We start from the raw sequence: 19276 nt of genomic DNA, 5'->3' as shown, positions 1-19276 counted from the left end.
AGGGTCTCTACACATGAACATGAGCATTGAGAACATTGTTTGCGTACACAGTTTACTAAAAATTTGTCTCTGAGCAATGTGAAAAAGTCAAACAGCTTGTTTAGTGAGTTTTACATGCTTATTTTGGTATAAAAGTGGTACAAGACAGGAGTGAAACTGGAACACACATCTGGTCCTTGCTGCGTTTGCTGAGAGCAGATATTTCTGAAATTCAAGTCATGGCCAAACAGGCAAGAAAATGATCACCGACAAGGCAAGGTGGCAAATTATATGAGTCAACTGTAAAATGAACCCACCTTTGTGCCTAAAGCCAACTTCATAACTCTGATCATCCATGGATTAAAACCCTGAGTGATATTTGCCTACAAATTTCTGTTGCTGTTTCAGGGGAACCAATCAAATTAACCCTGAACTGTCTGTCTGTGTAACATCTGAATGACAATCAAAGCCTCAAAGTCACGTTTAGATAGTGATAACAGAAAGCGTTTAGTCACCGTGTGGGATTTTACCACACTGAGTTTACTGTACCTACATAAATAAAAGATCTGTTGAATCAATATCAGAATAAGAAGAGCTCACAGGAAACGACCGCTTGTTTGAAAACTCGTCCAGTATCATGAAATGTTTGCATAATTACAGTGTATCAGTTCACAAGCAATTACATGAAGTCTTGTGATATGTTTTTTTTTCATAAAAACCTCCCGATGCCAAGTTGTTCTGTAGTTTTGCGAACACTTGCAAACAACTTTGAGGCCTGCCTGCTACAACAGGTTCCTCCTTTTTTCATGAAGCTTGGCGTTACTCATGCTCCTGGTATTCCTCAAAGTGTGTGCAGTTCACATTGAGTAGGTTCTCTTGTGTGTCTCCCTCCAATTTAATTTCTTCCTAGATCACATAATAGTCTATTTAAGTGTTCACAGTCCTCAGTATAAGGTGCACACTGTGTTTCTCAGACTGAACTCCACCAGGTAAAGAAAAATATCTAAAACTTAGTCTTAAGAAAAAAGTATATCCCATGGTATGGCCGAAATTCTTATCATCCGATAAAATGCCATTATAATGAGGAGAAAAGACGGGGAAAGTTAAAATACAAAATTATTTGGTAAATGTTGATGTTTACTCTAGCCAAACCTGGATCTCATCATTTTGACAGGTGCATGTCTTTCACAACAAAGCTTTGATTTAAGGGCATTCGGTGCTGCAGACAATGCAGAAGAACTATGTGGTTTTATGGTTTAAATAGTAAACAAAACATGAGTCTAGATGAAGAGAAGCAGAATATCTCAAAAGACAGAAACAGACAGGCAGACAGACTGTAGCACCTACATTTAGAAAAAAAGGAAGCTATAGAAAGTTATGGTGAGAAAACACAGTGAATCCTGAAACACAAGAGATACAAACCTTTTCTGAAGAGTCTTAAATCAATCTCAGCGCTCACACTGAACCCCCAAACCTCCTTCTCTCTCTGCTGGCCTGTGCAAGCCTCCGCTTACATATTTCACACACTTTTGTTAAAATTCTCGTTCATCAGAAAATAGTGTGTCAGAGCTTCCAGTCAGTTAACCCTGCATCAGTCCACATCATTAAACAGCCCTAAATCGTTTCTGTCTTGTTGTATGTCTCAAACTCAAGCCAGATTGTTTTATACACAGCCAAACTGCTGTAAAACACGACTATACAACATCTGTAATGTGACGTGTCTTTGGCGTTCATTTACATGGCAACTGTTGTCATGATTTACTGACAACTTTACCAGACAGTAAATACATGAATGTGTGTTGTACTGTTGAACTGTTACAATGTAATGTCACAGTTTTATTGCCTATATCCATTCAGTGATTTATATGTGGGATGGGGACTAAGCATGACATAAAAATGTAAGGATATAAACTGAACAAATCTGTGAAGAAGACTGAGAGACAATACAAGACAACCCTGCAAAATGACTGCTAATGGTTAATGGAAGAAAATATCTAAGCTACAGTCAACAATAATATGAGCAGCTAACACGTGTTAACTTGTGCAGTTAACATGCTGGCTTGAGTAATTGAATGCTAATTTCCTGACCACAAACAGTCTCCAAAGTCGTTTCCAACAATTTGGCAGTGCACCCAACCAGCCTCACGATGACAGATATGTGACCACGTTAGCCCCTGGAAGATGGTCTAAGTCGAACCACCTGGACAGCTGATTATTATAATTTTTTCTGCAGAAAAGTTTTCACTGGCTCTACAGCCATCAGTGCTCAGGAATGTGGTCAACATTTAGAGAGGGGCTATTGTCGTGGCAGCAGTCTACCAGCTGTTTGACCACAGCTCTGTTTGCAGACTTATTGTTGCTGATGTCTCTCACCACAACCTTGACAATCCAGTTTGAGTCAGTGTTCAGCAGAGTGAACAGCAGTGGACTGAGCACGCAGCCTTGGGGGACGCCAGTGCTGAGTTTGGCGACCTGGTCATGCGCTGCCTCCCGTGTCCAGGATACAGTTGCAGAATGAGGTGTTTGAGGGTTCTGCTTCCCAACCAGTCACTGCGGGATGATTGTGTTGGGTGCTGAGCTAAAGTCTACGAACAATATTGTGACATAGTTGTCATTTCTGTCCTGGGGGAGAGAGTAAAGTGGATTGTTGTGGAGATTGCACCAATGGTTGTCTGGATGGGGCAATTGGCGAACCACTGTGCAGTGCCGGCCCAAGCCTTTTGGGGGCCCTAAGCAGAATTTGATTTGGAGCCCCCCTCCCACCACTGCAGAATCACCTGTGCAATTATTGACACAAATGAATTGACTTAGTCATTCATTCATTCATTCATTTATGTCACTTGTTTAATTCATTTAACATGTCAATAAATAAATAAATAATATTCTTGATTGGGGTTCCCCTGGTGGCCAGGGGGCCCCAAGCAGCTGCTTAGTTCGCTTATGCCTCGAGCCGGCCCTGCCACTGTGGGTCAGGTTGTTCAGGGGGCACATAAGTAAATCAAGTACAAAAGTTGCTTACTAATCTTATGAACATGCATTTCATGGATATAGTACATGGTACACATGAGTTTTAAAATGATTATATCTGGCCCCATGAAATCATTTTTGATACCATACATGTGTTTCAATGTTGTGGTGGCAAATTGCAATGTAAAAAGCATTACACATAGTGAGTATAGAGAGGACAGTATGGGAAGAGCAATAAAAATGTTCCAAGAAGAGCTTGGCGTTTCGACAGGAAGGCCTTGTGGAACTGGTTAGCATTCGGAGTGGACTCGTTGTGAACTTTGTGATCGACAGCTCATATGAATCACATTCCTTATTGTATCTTTATAAGCCCTAAAGGCACAGTATGATTCCACATTCACTGTGTTTTGCTGTGGTTTGTGCAAGATGCTTTCACTGTGGTGAAAAACACTGCAAAGCATTGCTACACAATCTCTATTTTTAAACTATTATTTATTGATTTTACTGTAGCAAATTGTGTCCGCCTGGCCTTCTTAACGCAGGCACCACCACAGCCCTGAGCTATAACCTTACTTTGAATATAGATATACACGATAATCCTTCTATTATGGTTCAGCAGGTCACATTACTTTACAGGTTACTGACCACTTACCATAGACAAGCGTTTGCTGTAAACACTTCTGTGTTCTGATAAATATAAATCCAGATGTACACCAGCAGACATGCTGATGAAGTGCAGTTCTTCCTGTTAAGATCAGGACCACCACAAAGTGCGCTTCAGCCCAGTGACTCAGCGTCCAGGACTGAATCATTCATCACCCACTGATAGCAGCAGCACTCAAAAGCAGCAGGCGAAACATGCACACACGGCTGCCTATCAGGCATTAACTAACTGCGCTGGTGCAATTGATGGCTGTCATACTGGGATTAAAGTAAAAAAAAAAAAAACACACCTGATGCGTAAACACGATTTTCATTCCGGGCTACTTCACCGTTGTGGCGGTGGTGGCTACACCTTCCTGCACACACCCACCAAACCTCCTTCTCAAAGCCTCTGTTTGATCCTCGGGGCAGTGGCTATACATCACGTATGGAAGAGTTGTCCACATCATTATGCGGCAGTGAGGCGATGGATGATGAAGAGAGACTCATGATGAGACTTTTATACTGGAGTAGAAGAAGAAGAAGAAGAGTCTGTTTTCATCAATAATCATACTCAGTCCATTGTAGTGATAAGCACTGCCAACACTGCTTGCGGTTAAATATCAGCTGAGTACCTGTAAACCTGCACGACTCTTACGTAATTATATCTTCTTGTACAATAGCATAGTCTCTGTTCCAACTTTGAATGACTTTTTCAGCACTCATTTTTTACTATGGCTGACACTTGTTGTCCATAATATAGATTTACGTTTGCCCATGAGACAGAGGAAACACTGAGCAGGATGTTGTTTCACTCGGATCACGTACGTGATGTAAGCAAACAAAGGCCCATCAAACATCGTCCTCTCTTGCACAACCAATACTGAGGGATTGTGTTAAATGACATGGGAGAGAAGCTTGAAATGTGAAGATGTCACACACGATGTCCTTGAAGTGTCGCACTATTTATCAATTTCCCAGGAGACTATGTTTTACCTCAGTAACGCTGGTGCCCGTAATGTTTGGAGAGACACTGCTATAGGAATCATATTGTGTAGTGGAAGCACTTGTTCCCCATAACAGCACAGGTTAAAGGCACTTCTTATTACAAATCATTCAGTCGTTCATTATCAGCTGTCTTAACTGTACTTTATATCAAGTCTGTTGTCTTTTTGCCATCTTTAAGACTCTGAAACGTCATCAGCCTGAATTCTAAAGGTTTGTAAAATTAAAAACAAATGAAGCATTTTCGCAAACACATGCTCCGGGTTTGTGGAGGAAACTGCACAAACATAAACTTTTAATACCAAGCTGCCCACAGCTACAGTAAACACACATTGTGTCATTTCTTCTCTTTTTGGAACAATGGAGCAACAGACATGGATTATGCACAGATTGGAAACATATCTGTAGTTGTGTGACAGACATTTTCATAGGGCCATTTTTTAGGAATTGTCCTCATAATTCAAGACAACATACCATCCAGAACCTTTTAATGTGGAACTGAATGCAATCTGTTTGTTTCTAACCATGTCCGTTTGCTTGTTAGTTGGCTGGTTGGTATGTCAGCGGGATTACAGAAAAACTACAGGAAACGGATTTCCATGAAACTCTCATTTTCTTTAATTTTGCAAGGACTAATACATGGCTCTTGATGAAGAAAAGCAGGTGTGCTTAGCTGGCTGGTATCTATGACTGAGTACAGGGAGGAGGACACTGTGCCTTGGTGAAGGTGAGCACTCTACTAAGTGCCATTAGCTATTAAATTCAAAGCTTGAGATTTTGCAGCAGAAAGACATTTAGAATACTGGCAATGGCGTCGACATGATTGATTTTTTTCCCATGGTCTAAAGCTGAGGACTGTTCCAGAAAATACAGTGAATTAAAGATATCAACATGCCATATAAAGACCGGGAAGAGGATATATTACACTTTCTATCATAAGAAGTGTGTGTGTGTGTGTGTGTGTGTGTGTGTATTGTTGATAAAACCTTAATGCTCTGTATATTGTATGTCTCCATGGCAATGACATACAAGAATGAGTTAGAGAGTCTGTGTGTGTGTGTGTGTGTGTGTGTGTGTGTGTGTGTGTGTGTGTGTATTTTCGTGCATGTGTGTGTCTGATGCGTGTGTGTGTGTTTCAGCAACATGCAGAAACAGATGCTTGACAGAACAGAGTTGGACCCTGAGGCCTAAACAAGCCAGTTACGGATGAGACTCACTCACACACACACACACAAACAGCACTGACTTCACAGCATTGCAAATGTAGACCTTGACAGCACTCTTCACTGAGTTAGCTGCTCTGTTATTAAAGTTTAAAATGCGCAAGACTAAGTTACTGGAACAGGTCAGGATATAATTTTACTTATTTATATGTTGAAGCGACAGAGTAGAAGCCGATAAAGGCCGACAAAGCTCATGTGTCAAGGAGTAAAACCTTCCACTTGCTCATAGCTTTATTCTACCATATATATATATTGCTGACCCTGTCACCTTCTTAGCTCCAAACAGTGTTCTGGAGGCCTTATTTTACCCCAAGAACAGCTTGTTTATTCAGTTATGGAAAAAAATCAACATTTCTGTGTTTGTATTATCACCTTATTGATACTGTAAATGTTAACATTCTGAGTTTGAATTTCCTCTGCAAAAACTACATAGTGCTGCTTTAAGATTTGCCGTGCTGTAGTAAGGACACACTGTTTATCGTGGTCCTCAAGACACACAACTTTGTCTCCATAGGGACGTAAAATCCAGGTTATCATTGATTGCTCTGCTCTTGTTTGAGGGGAGAAGTATCAGTGTGCTGTCGGCTGAAAATTGATTTTTAAAAATTAAATGAGCCTCAAGTGGATCTTAAAATAAAAATCCAAACTAAAGGTTGAATTGTTATTTCAACAGTATGTTGTCATAAAGGCTCAAAGATGTAGGGAAATCGATGAAACAGAAGAGCGAAACAGAACATAACCAGCTGCAGTCTCTGTTTTCATATCAGAGGTTTTTTCAGGTGTCTGCTGGGTGAAATCAGTATCTCAAAATGGCAGGTGGACCCATGGAAGCTTAACCTGAGGCTACGGTGGGAAGAAAAAAAAAAGACACCCTAACTTCCTCAAAAGAAAACAGAAGAGAATACATTAGGCATTAATAAGGGGCATTCCAGGGTCAAACGCAGTCTCCCAGACACACGAACACTATCACAGTCCGTGCCTATAGCGCACCTGCTGAACCTACCGTAACCTGTAACATCAGGCAAACACACCAGTTACACTTAAGAATTCAATTCAGGTTAGCGCTGCCATTTAGCTGAAGGCAGAGAAGCGTGAAGCAGAGAGAAAGAGAGAGAGAGAGAGGGAGGGAGGAAACATGGTATCAGAGGAGAGAAAGTCAAATCTACAACCAGACATTCCAACGGCAAACAGTGGACAAGCCAACACACATTCTGCAGAGTGGAGTGAGGGCGAGGCAGCATTGCTTTATGATCAATTATTGACGGCAGCCTCTCCATCATACTTTTATAAAACCGCGGATGGGCAATTCTCTCTCTTTCACTCACACACACACACACACACACACACACACACACACACACACACGGTCCCATGTTCACAGTAATTTCATGTGGACTTTGTGTCTCCCTGGAGATGAAATATCTTTGCATCAGACTAACATAACAACACTCAAGTCCGAGGGACTTAGGTTTTCTAGTCCATCACATTAAATGCAAAAGACAGAAGTATATTGCAGATATCTTTGATTGAATAAGGGACAAGACATAAGGGGATGAAGGCTGGAGTTGAACCCTGGCTGCTGCTGAGGATTCTGCCTCCAGTGGGCGTCCCACATTGCTGATATTTTGAATTCTGTGAACATGAAGCTGAAATACCAACTGTCAACCTAGGCTACAGTCATTTAAATCTTTATCAGATACAGATACACATAACACCTTTACTGTAAGAAGGGTACAATGACTTCAGCATCTTATAACATCTTTACCCAAGCAATAACTTTAGTAGTCAGAAATTCTGTGAGAATAGGCATCATTAATTTAAAACATGTTCAGCTCAAAGGAAGCACATGACAACATAAAAAAGTGTGCACATCACCGTGGACAGGGAATAAACCAGTCTCTGACTGCTTACACAAACAACCAAGATTTATAATATTAAGTGCAAAAACAAAACAAAAAAATCTCATGAAGATTTCTGATTAAAGCTGCTATAAGAAACTTCCTTCTTATGTTGATTCTGGCGGCCCCTGTGGAATGCAGTAATGTACCATCAGACTACAGAGCAGCTCCTGCCCTCAGGCCACTCAATTCTTCCTCAGCACTCTGTCGTAAAGAAAGAAGATTTAATTTTGTGACTTCTCCAACCTGGATGAATTGGAATCCAACCACAATAACTGTAATATCTATGCAGAAATAGCTCCTCTTCTCACTAATGGTCTTGTTTGCGTATGTAGGTCATACTGATGCATCAGAAGTTGAAATGAGACTGTTTCTGTTAAAAGTGCCTTGTAGTACGTTGAAAATAAGTGTTATGCTATGTTTTGGCTCACGTTGAAGTTGGGTGGAGTTATGCTGGGAATAACATGATGCCATCAAACTCCAGGCACAGCATTTAACAGGAAACAAGAATAAAAAGAATAAATGACAACATAATTCACCTTTCCTGTGCTCCTCCTTTCATTGGTTCTTGTAAATGCATGTTAGTGTGTGTGTGTGTGTGTGTGTGTGTGTGTGTGTGTGTGTGTGTGTGTGTGTGCACAGAAATTGCAGATAGCAGTGTTTAGGAGGGTGTACCAATAAATCACACTTAAATTCTCTCAGAGGTTCAGCTGTCACACACAGACTTTCACACACACACACCTTGACACAGCCGACACACACTCAGATGGTGCGGGCGGACATGACCCCGTCTGTGTAAGGTTGCGCTGTTCGACATCTCGGGCACATCTGCTCTTGCCATTTCACACACACGCAAACACACACAGATTTCATTCCTTACTGTGGAAAGAAGGAGGGAGGGGAAGGGTGAAGGAAACATGAGAGACAGGAGGGAGACAGAGAAGGAGAAAATGAAGAAGACGTTTCAGCTGAAGCAGCTTTGACGAACAATAAACCCTCTCGATGGAAGAACAGAAACTTCTGTGTGTGTGTTTTGTGTTTACAGGTTTATATTGCATATGTGTCACGTTCTGCTTTGTATTGTGGTGGTGCTTAAAGTCTTTTCTTTTACATTTTATAATCTGGAAAATCTCCACCAAACCCATTTTCATATTTATTCATTTTTTTTCATGAGCACGTGTGTTTGAAAAATGCAGTTCCGCACAGGGAACTCTGGCTGTATTGAGCTCATGCCCATGATATTAATAACAAACCTGCAGGGACATGATATCCCAGCTCACATCGCTTAATGCTGTCAAATTAGTCTCATTAACACAGTAATCCTCGTATAATAGCTCACACATAATCATGATCCACGTGTATATCCATGGCTGGACTCTGCCAGCGTCAAACACATTTTTCACCTGTGCTGTGTTTGTGCCACTGTCAATCACAATCCAACATTTGGACACCAGTGAAAAGATTTAGTCCAGGTGTTGTAAAAAGCCATCTAGTCTTATGATTAAGCCCTTCTTTGTATATTCTGTGTCGGGGTGTGACCGCTCAGCAGATTTGGTTAAACTCTGACATGTTTTTAAAAAAAACAAACTGAGGCCATTTTGTTTTTCTTTTAGGAATGACTGTGCCAGGATCAGTCCATGTGTTCGGTGAATTGAGAAACTTTGGAATAATTACAGTTGTTTTTTGCTTTGGACAGTAGCCAGGCTAGCCATGTTGCTAAAGCTATCTTTGTGTCTGTGGGGAAATAGAAAAAAATTGTCTGTTTGGACTTTAAGGTTTTTTTTGTTTGTTTGTTGTTGTTGTTTTTTAACTCCAATTTGACCTAAACAGAATAAAACACCTGGGTGTATTAATATGTGGGCATGTTTTGTTAGAAAGAATACTTGTTATGAACCACTTCAAGTCCCGGAGATAAGACAAAACACATATCAGTGAGGAAACAGAGTTTGATACAATACCTGTGCTTTCCATTGAGTGAATGTCAGTCCGTTCAATGTTGTTTCGCCTCAGTTTCTATCACACTCCCTGTCCACTTTTGCAGGGATCTTTTTATTTTGAGGTGTAGAGTTGCTGCAGTTATTTAAGTTGTTCCACCATTACCTGGTGATTGGGACCAGATAGAAGAAAGCCTCTTCCTATTTTGTATGCGAAGTGGCAGATGTGCTTTTTTTGTGCCATAATTCAGCCATTATTTTTCTGAGGAAAGTCCAGGACAGTGGTGAGCCAAATATCATAGTGAAGGCTAGGTTTGTGGGGAACCAGTCTTTACATGGTTAGGCCTATTTACATCAGAATTATAAGGTGAAGCAAAAAAGTTGCCTATTTGCCAGTTTGAATAAATAATACAATCATGAGTCTGTCATTCAAATCCACAACGGCTGACCCAAACTAGTTCAGCTTCTTTCTTCAGGCTGTGATGCCCCTCAATTCATCCTCAATTGGTTTCCATGACTCTTTTTTTCAGGTTCAGACTCATCCCATCTGGATAAGTCTGAACCTGATTTGGTGACAGGCATCGAGAATAATTATTAAAGCCAAATAATTATAGCCTCCTGAAATAGCCAAACCTCTTCCTGATTCATCCGTGAGCTTCTTAAAATGGGACCGGAGTATTTTATAGGAGGATCAAAGGACCACATAAATTGTCTGCAATAAATCATTTTCATTTATTTTGCACTAAACTCTTGACTAATGTTGATCAGTCAGTTTGTCATGGATATTTTACTACAAACTAACTGTCCTCCTCTTTCATAAATTCTAATAACATAGGCCTAATCAATAGCAACAAAGACGACTTCGTGTAATTTATTATAGTTAATGTTTTATGTTGATGAGTTCAGAGAGGGAAATTACTTTTATTAATTTGACAAAAGGCTTTTATTTTTTCGGCCGCTTCGTTTCCTCCCCCGCCCCTCTCCGTAACTACCGTCCCTGTCTGATGACGTATAGAGTCGGTGTTTACCATGGCGGCTAACTGCTAATTGATCGAAAAATGTGGATTATATCGCCGCGGGAACAGTCATAGTTTAACGGGAACAGTCAGATATTAATTCGTTCAGCATGACTAACAGAACATCTTATTTTTATGACCCGGACGTGGGCAACTTTCATTACGGTGAGTTTGGTTATCGTGGTGAACCGGCCTACAAAGGGAAGCGATGCTAACGTAAACTAGCTTTATGCTAATAACTTCAGGGGTGTGTTTTATTCTTAATTTTAATTGTTGGCATTTCGCATTTTTCTCAGTCCATTTAGAGACCTGCTGTGCTGGTTTCACAATAAAACAATTTCATTTTATCGCGATTGGTTCTGCAAATCACAGAGTATCTAGCATGTTTAGCTAGCTAACGGTATTTTATCAGCTATCCTAAAGTATTAAAAATGCCCATATGTCACTCTGCTCGCTATCTTCTGCTTTTGTCATTTATGATGTTCATACAGTTTAAAGTAATGCGTTTGTTGTAATTGCGGATTGGTGTACTCTAAGGGTCTTTGTATTTAGACAGTGAAAGTGAAATATTTACGCAAAACCACCCGCTCTAATAGCGACTATACCTGCGCTGGAACTGAAATGCTAACAAAACAAAAATACCCCAATCTTCCAATCTAACTAAAGATCATTTAAAGTACTGAAACAACAACACACACTCAAATACACAGAGGGCTGAAAATCATGACTATCCACCAACCAATTGCTGGTTAAACATGCAGGTTGCTGCACTCAGCAGCCACAAATCGATAGTAATCTGTTAAGTGGCTGGTAAAAATGCACGTTTTAAAGAAGAACTGCACAACATAGCTAAACAACATCCTGCTGTAGGTATCAAGTGCATTTCAGTGTTTTTAAATCAACTTTATTTATCACTTATTAGTCTGCTGCGATGTAACTCAGGAGATTTGTTTTCAATAGTGGTTCTTAAGGAAGTCACTATGAATGCCCCAGTGAAATATATGTATTATGCTTGTAAGTTGTAAAGCGTGTGTGTCCTCCAGGTGCTGGCCACCCCATGAAGCCTCACCGTTTGTCTCTGACTCACAGTCTGGTGCTGCACTATGGACTCTACAAGAAAATGATGGTGAGCAGTGCACAGAGATGGTGTCACAGATTCACACCTTGCTCACGCAGAAGCGCTCTTTTCTCCCTCTCAGTAACATTTGCTCAATAACATTTTGATAAAAAATAAACTTATGGAACATTTCAAAATGTACTGTACTTTATTTGGTGATATTTTTTTTTACTAATTAGGTGTTCAAACCATACAAAGCATCTCAGCACGACATGTGTCGGTTCCACTCTGAAGACTACATTGACTTCCTGCAGAAGGTCAGCCCCAATAACATGCAGGGCTTCACAAAGAGCCTCAACACATTCAATGTTGGAGATGACTGGTGAGTGTGATTTTTGTTTTAAATATTCAAAAATCAACTAAAATTATTAACAGAAAAAGACAGATTATATCTATTTAATTTGTTGAAAGGATATCTACTGAATGTTGCATGCTAACCAGCTAGCCCCTAGCCAAGTTGTTCCTGAAGAGGTGGTAATCTGTGAGTAAAGCACACCAACAATCCAAGAGTGCTCCAAACATCCAGTCCAGGCAGAGTCCACTCATGCAACACTGTGTTAGCTGCATGGTTAAATGAGCTAACTAGCAAACAGCTAGCTACAGTTAGCAGCAGGTAGTTGTTACTCTGGTGATAAGCTGCCCATGAGTTCTTACATATTGCACCATATCATATTTATGACATGTACTAGACAGTCATAGCATACAACAACCTTGTGGTTTTCACGGTCCATATTAAGGTGTGGGTGTCTCATTTCCTTTTAGCTCTGTTCAGTGAATATCTGCATCATTTTCAAGGAATGCTACTGCTCTTTTTAAACATGAGTGAAAACTCTAACAATATTTGTGCCTGTGTTTTTTCTTTCAGTCCTGTGTTTCCTGGTCTGTTTGAGTTTTGCTCGAGATACACAGGAGCCTCTTTACAGGGAGCAACGCAGCTCAACCACAAGGTAACACACACAGTATATACAAACCCACACTAACCAACCTAAATGAATTCAGTGTCGCCACAGTGACAATCAGTGGCTTTTGTCTTCTATGTAGCTGTCGTGTCACAAGCATCATAGCCGCTGATTTATTCATCAGTAGAAGCCATCTAAACTTCCTGTGCTGCTCTGAGGTTTTTGCTAAGCAGCTGCTGATAAAAGATGAACATGTGTTTAGCAGATGATACTTAGGTCACTGGACATCCCCCCTCAGTGTTGGCACTTAAATGTTGAGCTGAAACAGCAGCAGTGTGCAGCTGCAGTTCTACTTGTCTGCTACTCAGGACCACAGTGTCGTGGAGGCTGTTTCCATTTTGTAACAACATGCATCCTGAGTAATCCGATCACAAGTGGACAGCTTTAAGTACCGGTGTGGATGCCATTAAAACGCATTGAGGATGCATGTGACATCTGCTGACTCAGACCACATTCAGAGGTGATCGGGGTCACAAGTGATCACATTCTGTTAGCAGTGTCCTGGGCCACATTAAAGGAACACCTACACAACTGGCTTATCTGTACTGACTTACTTTTTGATTTGGCAAATATTTTCCATGAAGATATTTCTTTATCTGTGTAAAAAACATTGTGCCTGTTTGTTTCATGGATGTACACGATCAGCCTAATGGTAATTCTGCGCTGTTTTCCAGATCTGTGACATTGCAATTAACTGGGCTGGAGGTTTGCATCATGCCAAGAAGTTTGAGGTCAGAGCAGAGTCCTGTTTTATTGGTGTCAATCCTCTCTGCTCATCACATCTAGCTTACTTGTGACTGGTTAAAGGCCTAAAATGAGTTTTCTGTGTTTGCAGGCGTCTGGGTTTTGTTACGTCAACGACATCGTCATCAGTATACTGGAGCTGCTCAAGTAAGACGCTCGTCGAGTTGACCGTTGTCAAGTGTTTACTGTATCTGTTACTCTCTTTACAACTGTGCGTGTGTGTGTGTTACAGATACCATCCGAGGGTTCTCTACATCGACATCGACATTCACCACGGTGACGGCGTACAGGAGGCCTTTTACCTGACAGACCGCGTCATGACCGTGTCCTTCCACAAATATGGGAACTACTTTTTCCCAGGAACAGGTACGAGCTGCTTAAAGAATCAAAGAAAGGATACATTTTTTATTTTATTTTAGAGTACGCAGTGGTCGCTTACTTGTATGGACACCCAACAGACAAATAACTTTATTTTTTTCTCCCCTTAAAATGTAGGGTTTGTACATCTACACTAATGACTGGACAACTATTTAATAGGGAATATAGTGCAAGTGCTTGTAGTATTAAATAAATTTAAATTTCAAGATTCATTTCAACATTTCAGCATCTTTAAGTTCAACAAACTGTGATGGTGACAACTAATGCCAGCTGACACATTTCTGATTAGTTTAAATGCTTTTTAATTGCTGCGAAGGTGAATATCTTATCTGTGTGTGCAGCATGTTACGGCTGTGTTGTCTCTGTATAGGTGAGTATTTACAGTGTGTGTTTGCTGCAGGTGACATGTATGAAGTTGGAGCAGAGAGCGGTCGGTATTACTGCCTCAACGTTCCTCTGAGAGACGGCATCGATGACCAGAGTGAGTTCCCCTCCTGCACAGAGTTCATTATTTAGATGTCCAGAATAACACACAGAGCTGTGTTATTACTGTTGTGTGACTGGAGATTCACACTGCCGTCATCTGCGTGTGTGTGTTTCAGGCTACAGGCAGCTGTTCCAGCCGGTTATTAAACAGGTGGTGGATTTCTACCAGCCGACCTGCATCGTCCTGCAGGTCAGTGACTGATTCTGCGTCTCTGATGCAGAACTCCTTTGTTTAATTAACTCTTAACCTCAGCTGCAGTCTGTGTGTGTGATGCATCTGTTTCAGTGTCAGATAAAGTTAACTTGTCCCTTTATCAGAATATCAGGCTGCATGTACTCGTATGAAGGTTGTTGACACATTGTGAGTGTGTGTGTGTTGTTCTGCTTCCAGTGCGGAGCAGATTCTCTGGGCTGTGACCGACTGGGCTGCTTCAACCTCAGCATACGAGGACACGGGTGAGACTGACTTCAGTTACATTGCTGAGCAAGAGTTTCTTTTAGTCAAGGATCACAGACACACACGCGGAATGTAATATTGAGATTTTCAAAGATTCACGCCCCAATCGCGAAGATTGTCATCTAGTGGTTCCATTAGCCAGTCGTACAATCCAGCTATACATGATTTAAAGTTGAAGTTGCTTAATTAGTTGTTTATTTGTCTGATGAAGCAAAACCTACATAAAAAAGGCAAATTAATGTCCATCTGCACATAAGAGGAGAAGTGAAGTTGCGACTGTCTGATGTGGAGCTAATTAACAGTGTGTGGATTATTTGTCTAATAAAAGACGACGGCGCATACACTTTTTACTTCCAATTATTATTATCAGAGGGTTTCCTCATACAGAGGTGGATTATGGGGGTAAAGTACAGCATTGATGCTGTCAGGACAGAAACTTGAGAATTAAAATGCAGCTTTAAGCATCAGAATGTATTTAGTGTCGTTAATCCTCTCTCCGTTGGACCGCGGGACGTCTGGAACAGAAATATGTTCATCAAAAATGTCTGATTATGAACTCTTTTGTCTGTGTGGGGGTCCAGTAGGAACAATGACTCAGGTTTTCAGCGATCTCACTGGTTAGCGGATCAGCTGTTGGCAGGTTTTAAAATCAGTCTGCTCCAGAGCAGGTTAGCCACACAGCATAGGTTACCATGGTGATCCACCCCGGTTACAAGTGTTACAGCTTGGTGGAGAATGATGATGATGGTGATGGTGAAGCCCAAAGGTAGAAGGCTTACTCACTCACTGGCTTCATGTTACAGCCATGATTTCATCTTTCTCCTCTCTCTGACTAACAGACATTTTTTCTGTTAAGTCAAGTGTTGTCTTTGTGTTGACTCATTCTGACACACACTCATTTAACAGTAACATCGGCTAGATCGGCAATAATGAGTCAAACGGTTTAGTAATTAAAAGTAAAAACTATGAAACATTTGGTGTGTTTGGGTTTTAAACTAAAGAAGTGAGTAAGTGTCCATGAAACTAATCAGCAGATGAATAGAACATGAAAATAACCATTCGTTCCAAGCTGGAATTGGCAAAGTGCCAACACATTAAATACCTGATAATGAAAGGTCATGTTTAACATAAAGTGAAGATGACGACGATGATGATGTTGATAATGATGATGATGATGATGATGATGCCGTTTTGATGTCTTCCAGTGAGTGTGTGGAGTTTGTGAAGAGTTTTAAGATCCCTCTGTTGGTCCTGGGAGGAGGAGGATACACAGTGAGGAACGTGGCTCGCTGCTGGTAAGTCACTCACACACACACACACACACACACACACACACACACACACACACACACACACACACACACACAGAGGTCAGCTTTAGTACACACAACACGGGGTTAAAGGTCAAGAGTTGATGGCGGTTCTGAGTCATTATGTGAGCTTCAGTGTTTCCACTAACAGCTGCTCTGTTGTGCTGCAGGACCTTTGAGACGTCTCTGTTATTGGACGAATCCATCAGTGATGAGCTGCCTTACAGCGGTGAGTTGGCGTCTCAGTCATTGCACTGTGTGATGCACCTCTGTGTCTCTCACTAAGGTTTTCTTGCTGCCTGGACTCGTTCCAGCGTCACAGATCCTGTTCAGTTTCTGTGGGTCTGAGACGATGCTGTAAACAATTGGATCATTTTCAGTCTGTAGCACCACCTGTTGGAGGAGCAGGGATTCTACACTTTCAGTTCTTTTGTAAATCATTTTCAACAGACACATTATATCCCTCCCTTCATTAACCTCTCCGGATTGTCCCTCCTCTCTTACCTGCAGAGTATTTTGAGTACTTTGCTCCGGACTTCACGCTGCACCCCGACGTCAGCACCAGGATAGAAAACCAGAACTCCAGACAGGTGAGACACTGTCCCACACTGAATACTGATGGAGTTCTTATACCACAGAGTGTCTACAGGACTTACATTCAGAGTTATTTAACCCTCAAAGGCCCAGACAGCCACCAGTGGCTACAAAGAGCTATTGTTTCTAAAATAATTAGTAACTTTGGAACCACTAATTCTATCCTCATGCTGGAGTGGTGTTTATCAAAACTCACCTTTGCTTCAGTGCCCTCTGTTGTGATTTAATAAGCTTTCTATTTATACTCTTTTCTATACTTATTATATAGGATTATACCTGTTAAATGCTGAGGATAATATTAGAATAAATACCTGTAACTCGTCAGAAGTTCAGATGTAGACAGTAATTCATGTTTTTTCTTTTACAAATTCTAGTCAGTTCATCCATTCTCAGACTGACTATAAATTAGGACTTTAAAAGAAGCTTCAGGCTCCTTAATCAAATCGTGTATGTCTGGTAGAATAGGACAGGTCAAACAAAATGGTCAAGTGCCCAAAAATTAACAAGCTTAACAGGATGTTTAACTCAGTTTGTTTAAAAAAATGAATATAATAAATCCCATAAATCAACTGTACTCTGTCTTTTCTAAATGTGTCCATGTTGTTGTAGTACCTGGAGCAGATCCGTCAGACAGTCTTTGAGAACCTGAAGATGTTGAACCACGCGCCCAGCGTCCAGATCCACGATGTTCCATCCGACATGCTGAGTTACGAACGCAACGACGAGCCTGATCCGGACGAGAGGGGGGGCGAGGAGAACTACACCAGGTCAGTGCACTTTGATACCAGACGGGAGCTTAAGACAACAAATGTGTGAGGTGTTCCTGTAGCTAACCGTCTGTCAATGATGTCACTTCCTCAGGCCAGAGGCGGCTAACGAGTTCTATGATGGCGACCACGACAACGACAAAGAGAGCGATGTAGAAATTTGACCCATGAAATGAGGAGCGGAGCTTCCTGTTTGCATCAACTCCGGTCTCTGAACTTCACGTGTTCACAGGTTTAACATAAAACTTCTGGGAGGACTGAAAAGACTCTGAAGCTCTTTTTGTCTGTAGGTTCTGTTTTTAAAAGTCCTCAATCAGCCGTCCTTCACACCGACACCACTGTCGCTTCATCGACACAAGTCATCGGAGCCGACGTGTTGCTCCTTCTTGTTTTGAATTTACAAGCAGTGTCAAAAAACTATTCTGTATGTATACATGAACAGTCGAATATCTAGATTTTGAAAACAGCATTTTTTGTTACATTGTTTTTCCACTTCATGTCATCTTAGTAATGAAATATGTGATTTTTTTTTTTTTTTTTTTTTTTTTATAAAGAGGAAAGCGTCATCTGTAACAAATCTGACAAGCTGAATTTAACCCATGGGCTCCATGTTTGTCTGGATTTAGGATGCAGCCCAAGCGATGTTTTCATCCGAATCTGAAGGGTCATGAAGCATTTTGAGCAGCGCAAATGTACGTTCTGTCAACCCATGAGATTTAAGAGCGGGAACACATGTGACCCGCCACTCAATGAGAGACAGAAAAAAAAAACATTTCCCAGCAGGTGTCACGGAGAAGACGTGAGGAGTTGTTGATTTATTTTATCTAAGACACGTGCATATGTGAGAAGCTGTTCAAGTGCCTGCCTGGATCCATTAGTCACACATGAGCCAGATGTTTTGACTCCTAAACCACCTAAACCATTTTTAACAGATTCTCAAAAGGTAAACATTTTAGTTCAACACTCGGCTTACATTTTGGTTTGCATCTTGTTTTGTTTTTTTTTTTCTCAGCATTATTCATGTGCCTTACAGCTCTGAAAAGGCACCTTCACATCATCTTTCATTTGAATGCGACATATTTCGGATTTCTACACAGTGAACGAGGCTGATACAAACAGGGGTTCTCCTCCCGTCCTTTCCCCTCTTTTCATCTGCTCTTTATTGTACATACACTTAAAAATGTATCAACTGTGAGTGTGATCATAGTGTAGAGGGCCGCGGTGACACATGGTGTTTTTCCATTAAATTAGCTCTGGTTCCTGAGTCGGTATTGTTCCAAGATTCATGGAACCTTGGTGCTATCTATGCAGGCTGCATTTCTACCATTTTTAGTTATTTTAGTCCAGGATGTGTCATCAGCGCTCAATATGCCCACCTCAGTTTGCAATTTATGTCTTTGGTTTTTATTTCGTGCTGGCAACCAACTCCTCAGGTTCCAAACCAATTTATTTACCATTTCAATATTGGTAGACTGAGGGCGATGAAGGGCATTTCCACAAACAAAGAAACTGTTTTAAGAACTAGGTCTAATTTAAAGGAAAAGTGGTGCCAGTAGTCAGATGTCAGTGCTGGTCCTTCACTGTAAAAGCTCATTACAGATGTTCAGTGGCTATAGGACTCTGAAGCCACATAGATACACTCTACCATCTGTCACCTCCAGTCCTCTTATTCAGAAACAGGTTTTATGTGACTTTTGATATCGTTGTCTACTTTTGTTTTTAATAAAAAAAGAACCAACTGAATCCCTTGTGTAGTATCAAGGTACTTAAACTATGGAGTTTCATCAGCCAGGTCTAAAC

At 41.0% G+C, this 19276-nt stretch overlaps 1 protein-coding gene across 1 annotated transcript; it reads left to right on the top strand.

The window, feature by feature from the left end:
• Nucleotides 1-10631: 10631 nt before the first annotated feature.
• Nucleotides 10632-19219, top strand: hdac3 (histone deacetylase 3). Its single transcript, XM_037076937.1, has 15 exons — nt 10632-10829; nt 11708-11790; nt 11961-12103; nt 12647-12728; nt 13415-13471; nt 13576-13631; nt 13717-13850; nt 14263-14343; nt 14465-14538; nt 14740-14804; nt 16011-16100; nt 16286-16344; nt 16626-16705; nt 17319-17476; nt 17571-19219. Exons 1-15 carry the CDS (start codon nt 10775-10777, stop codon nt 17638-17640), a joined length of 1287 nt encoding a protein of 428 aa, XP_036932832.1. The 5' UTR covers nt 10632-10774; the 3' UTR covers nt 17641-19219.
• Nucleotides 19220-19276: the final 57 nt, after the last annotated feature.

This window comes from Acanthopagrus latus, chromosome 18 (genome assembly GCF_904848185.1).
Source record: "Acanthopagrus latus isolate v.2019 chromosome 18, fAcaLat1.1, whole genome shotgun sequence".
Classification (NCBI taxonomy): domain Eukaryota; kingdom Metazoa; phylum Chordata; class Actinopteri; order Spariformes; family Sparidae; genus Acanthopagrus; species Acanthopagrus latus.
Note: the sequence above shows the minus strand (reverse complement) of the source record. Positions and strands in the feature narration are given on the sequence as shown.

Excerpts from the sequence above, each read along its gene's own strand:
- hdac3 (XM_037076937.1), top strand. The coding sequence starts at position 10,775 with ATGACTAACAGAACATCTTATTTTTATGACCCGGACGTGGGCAACTTT. Across the intron at positions 10,830-11,707 it reads CGTGGGCAACTTTCATTACG|GTGCTGGCCACCCCATGAAG; the intron begins GTGAGTTTGGTT and ends TGTGTCCTCCAG. Across the intron at positions 13,472-13,575 it reads ATCATGCCAAGAAGTTTGAG|GCGTCTGGGTTTTGTTACGT; the intron begins GTCAGAGCAGAG and ends CTGTGTTTGCAG.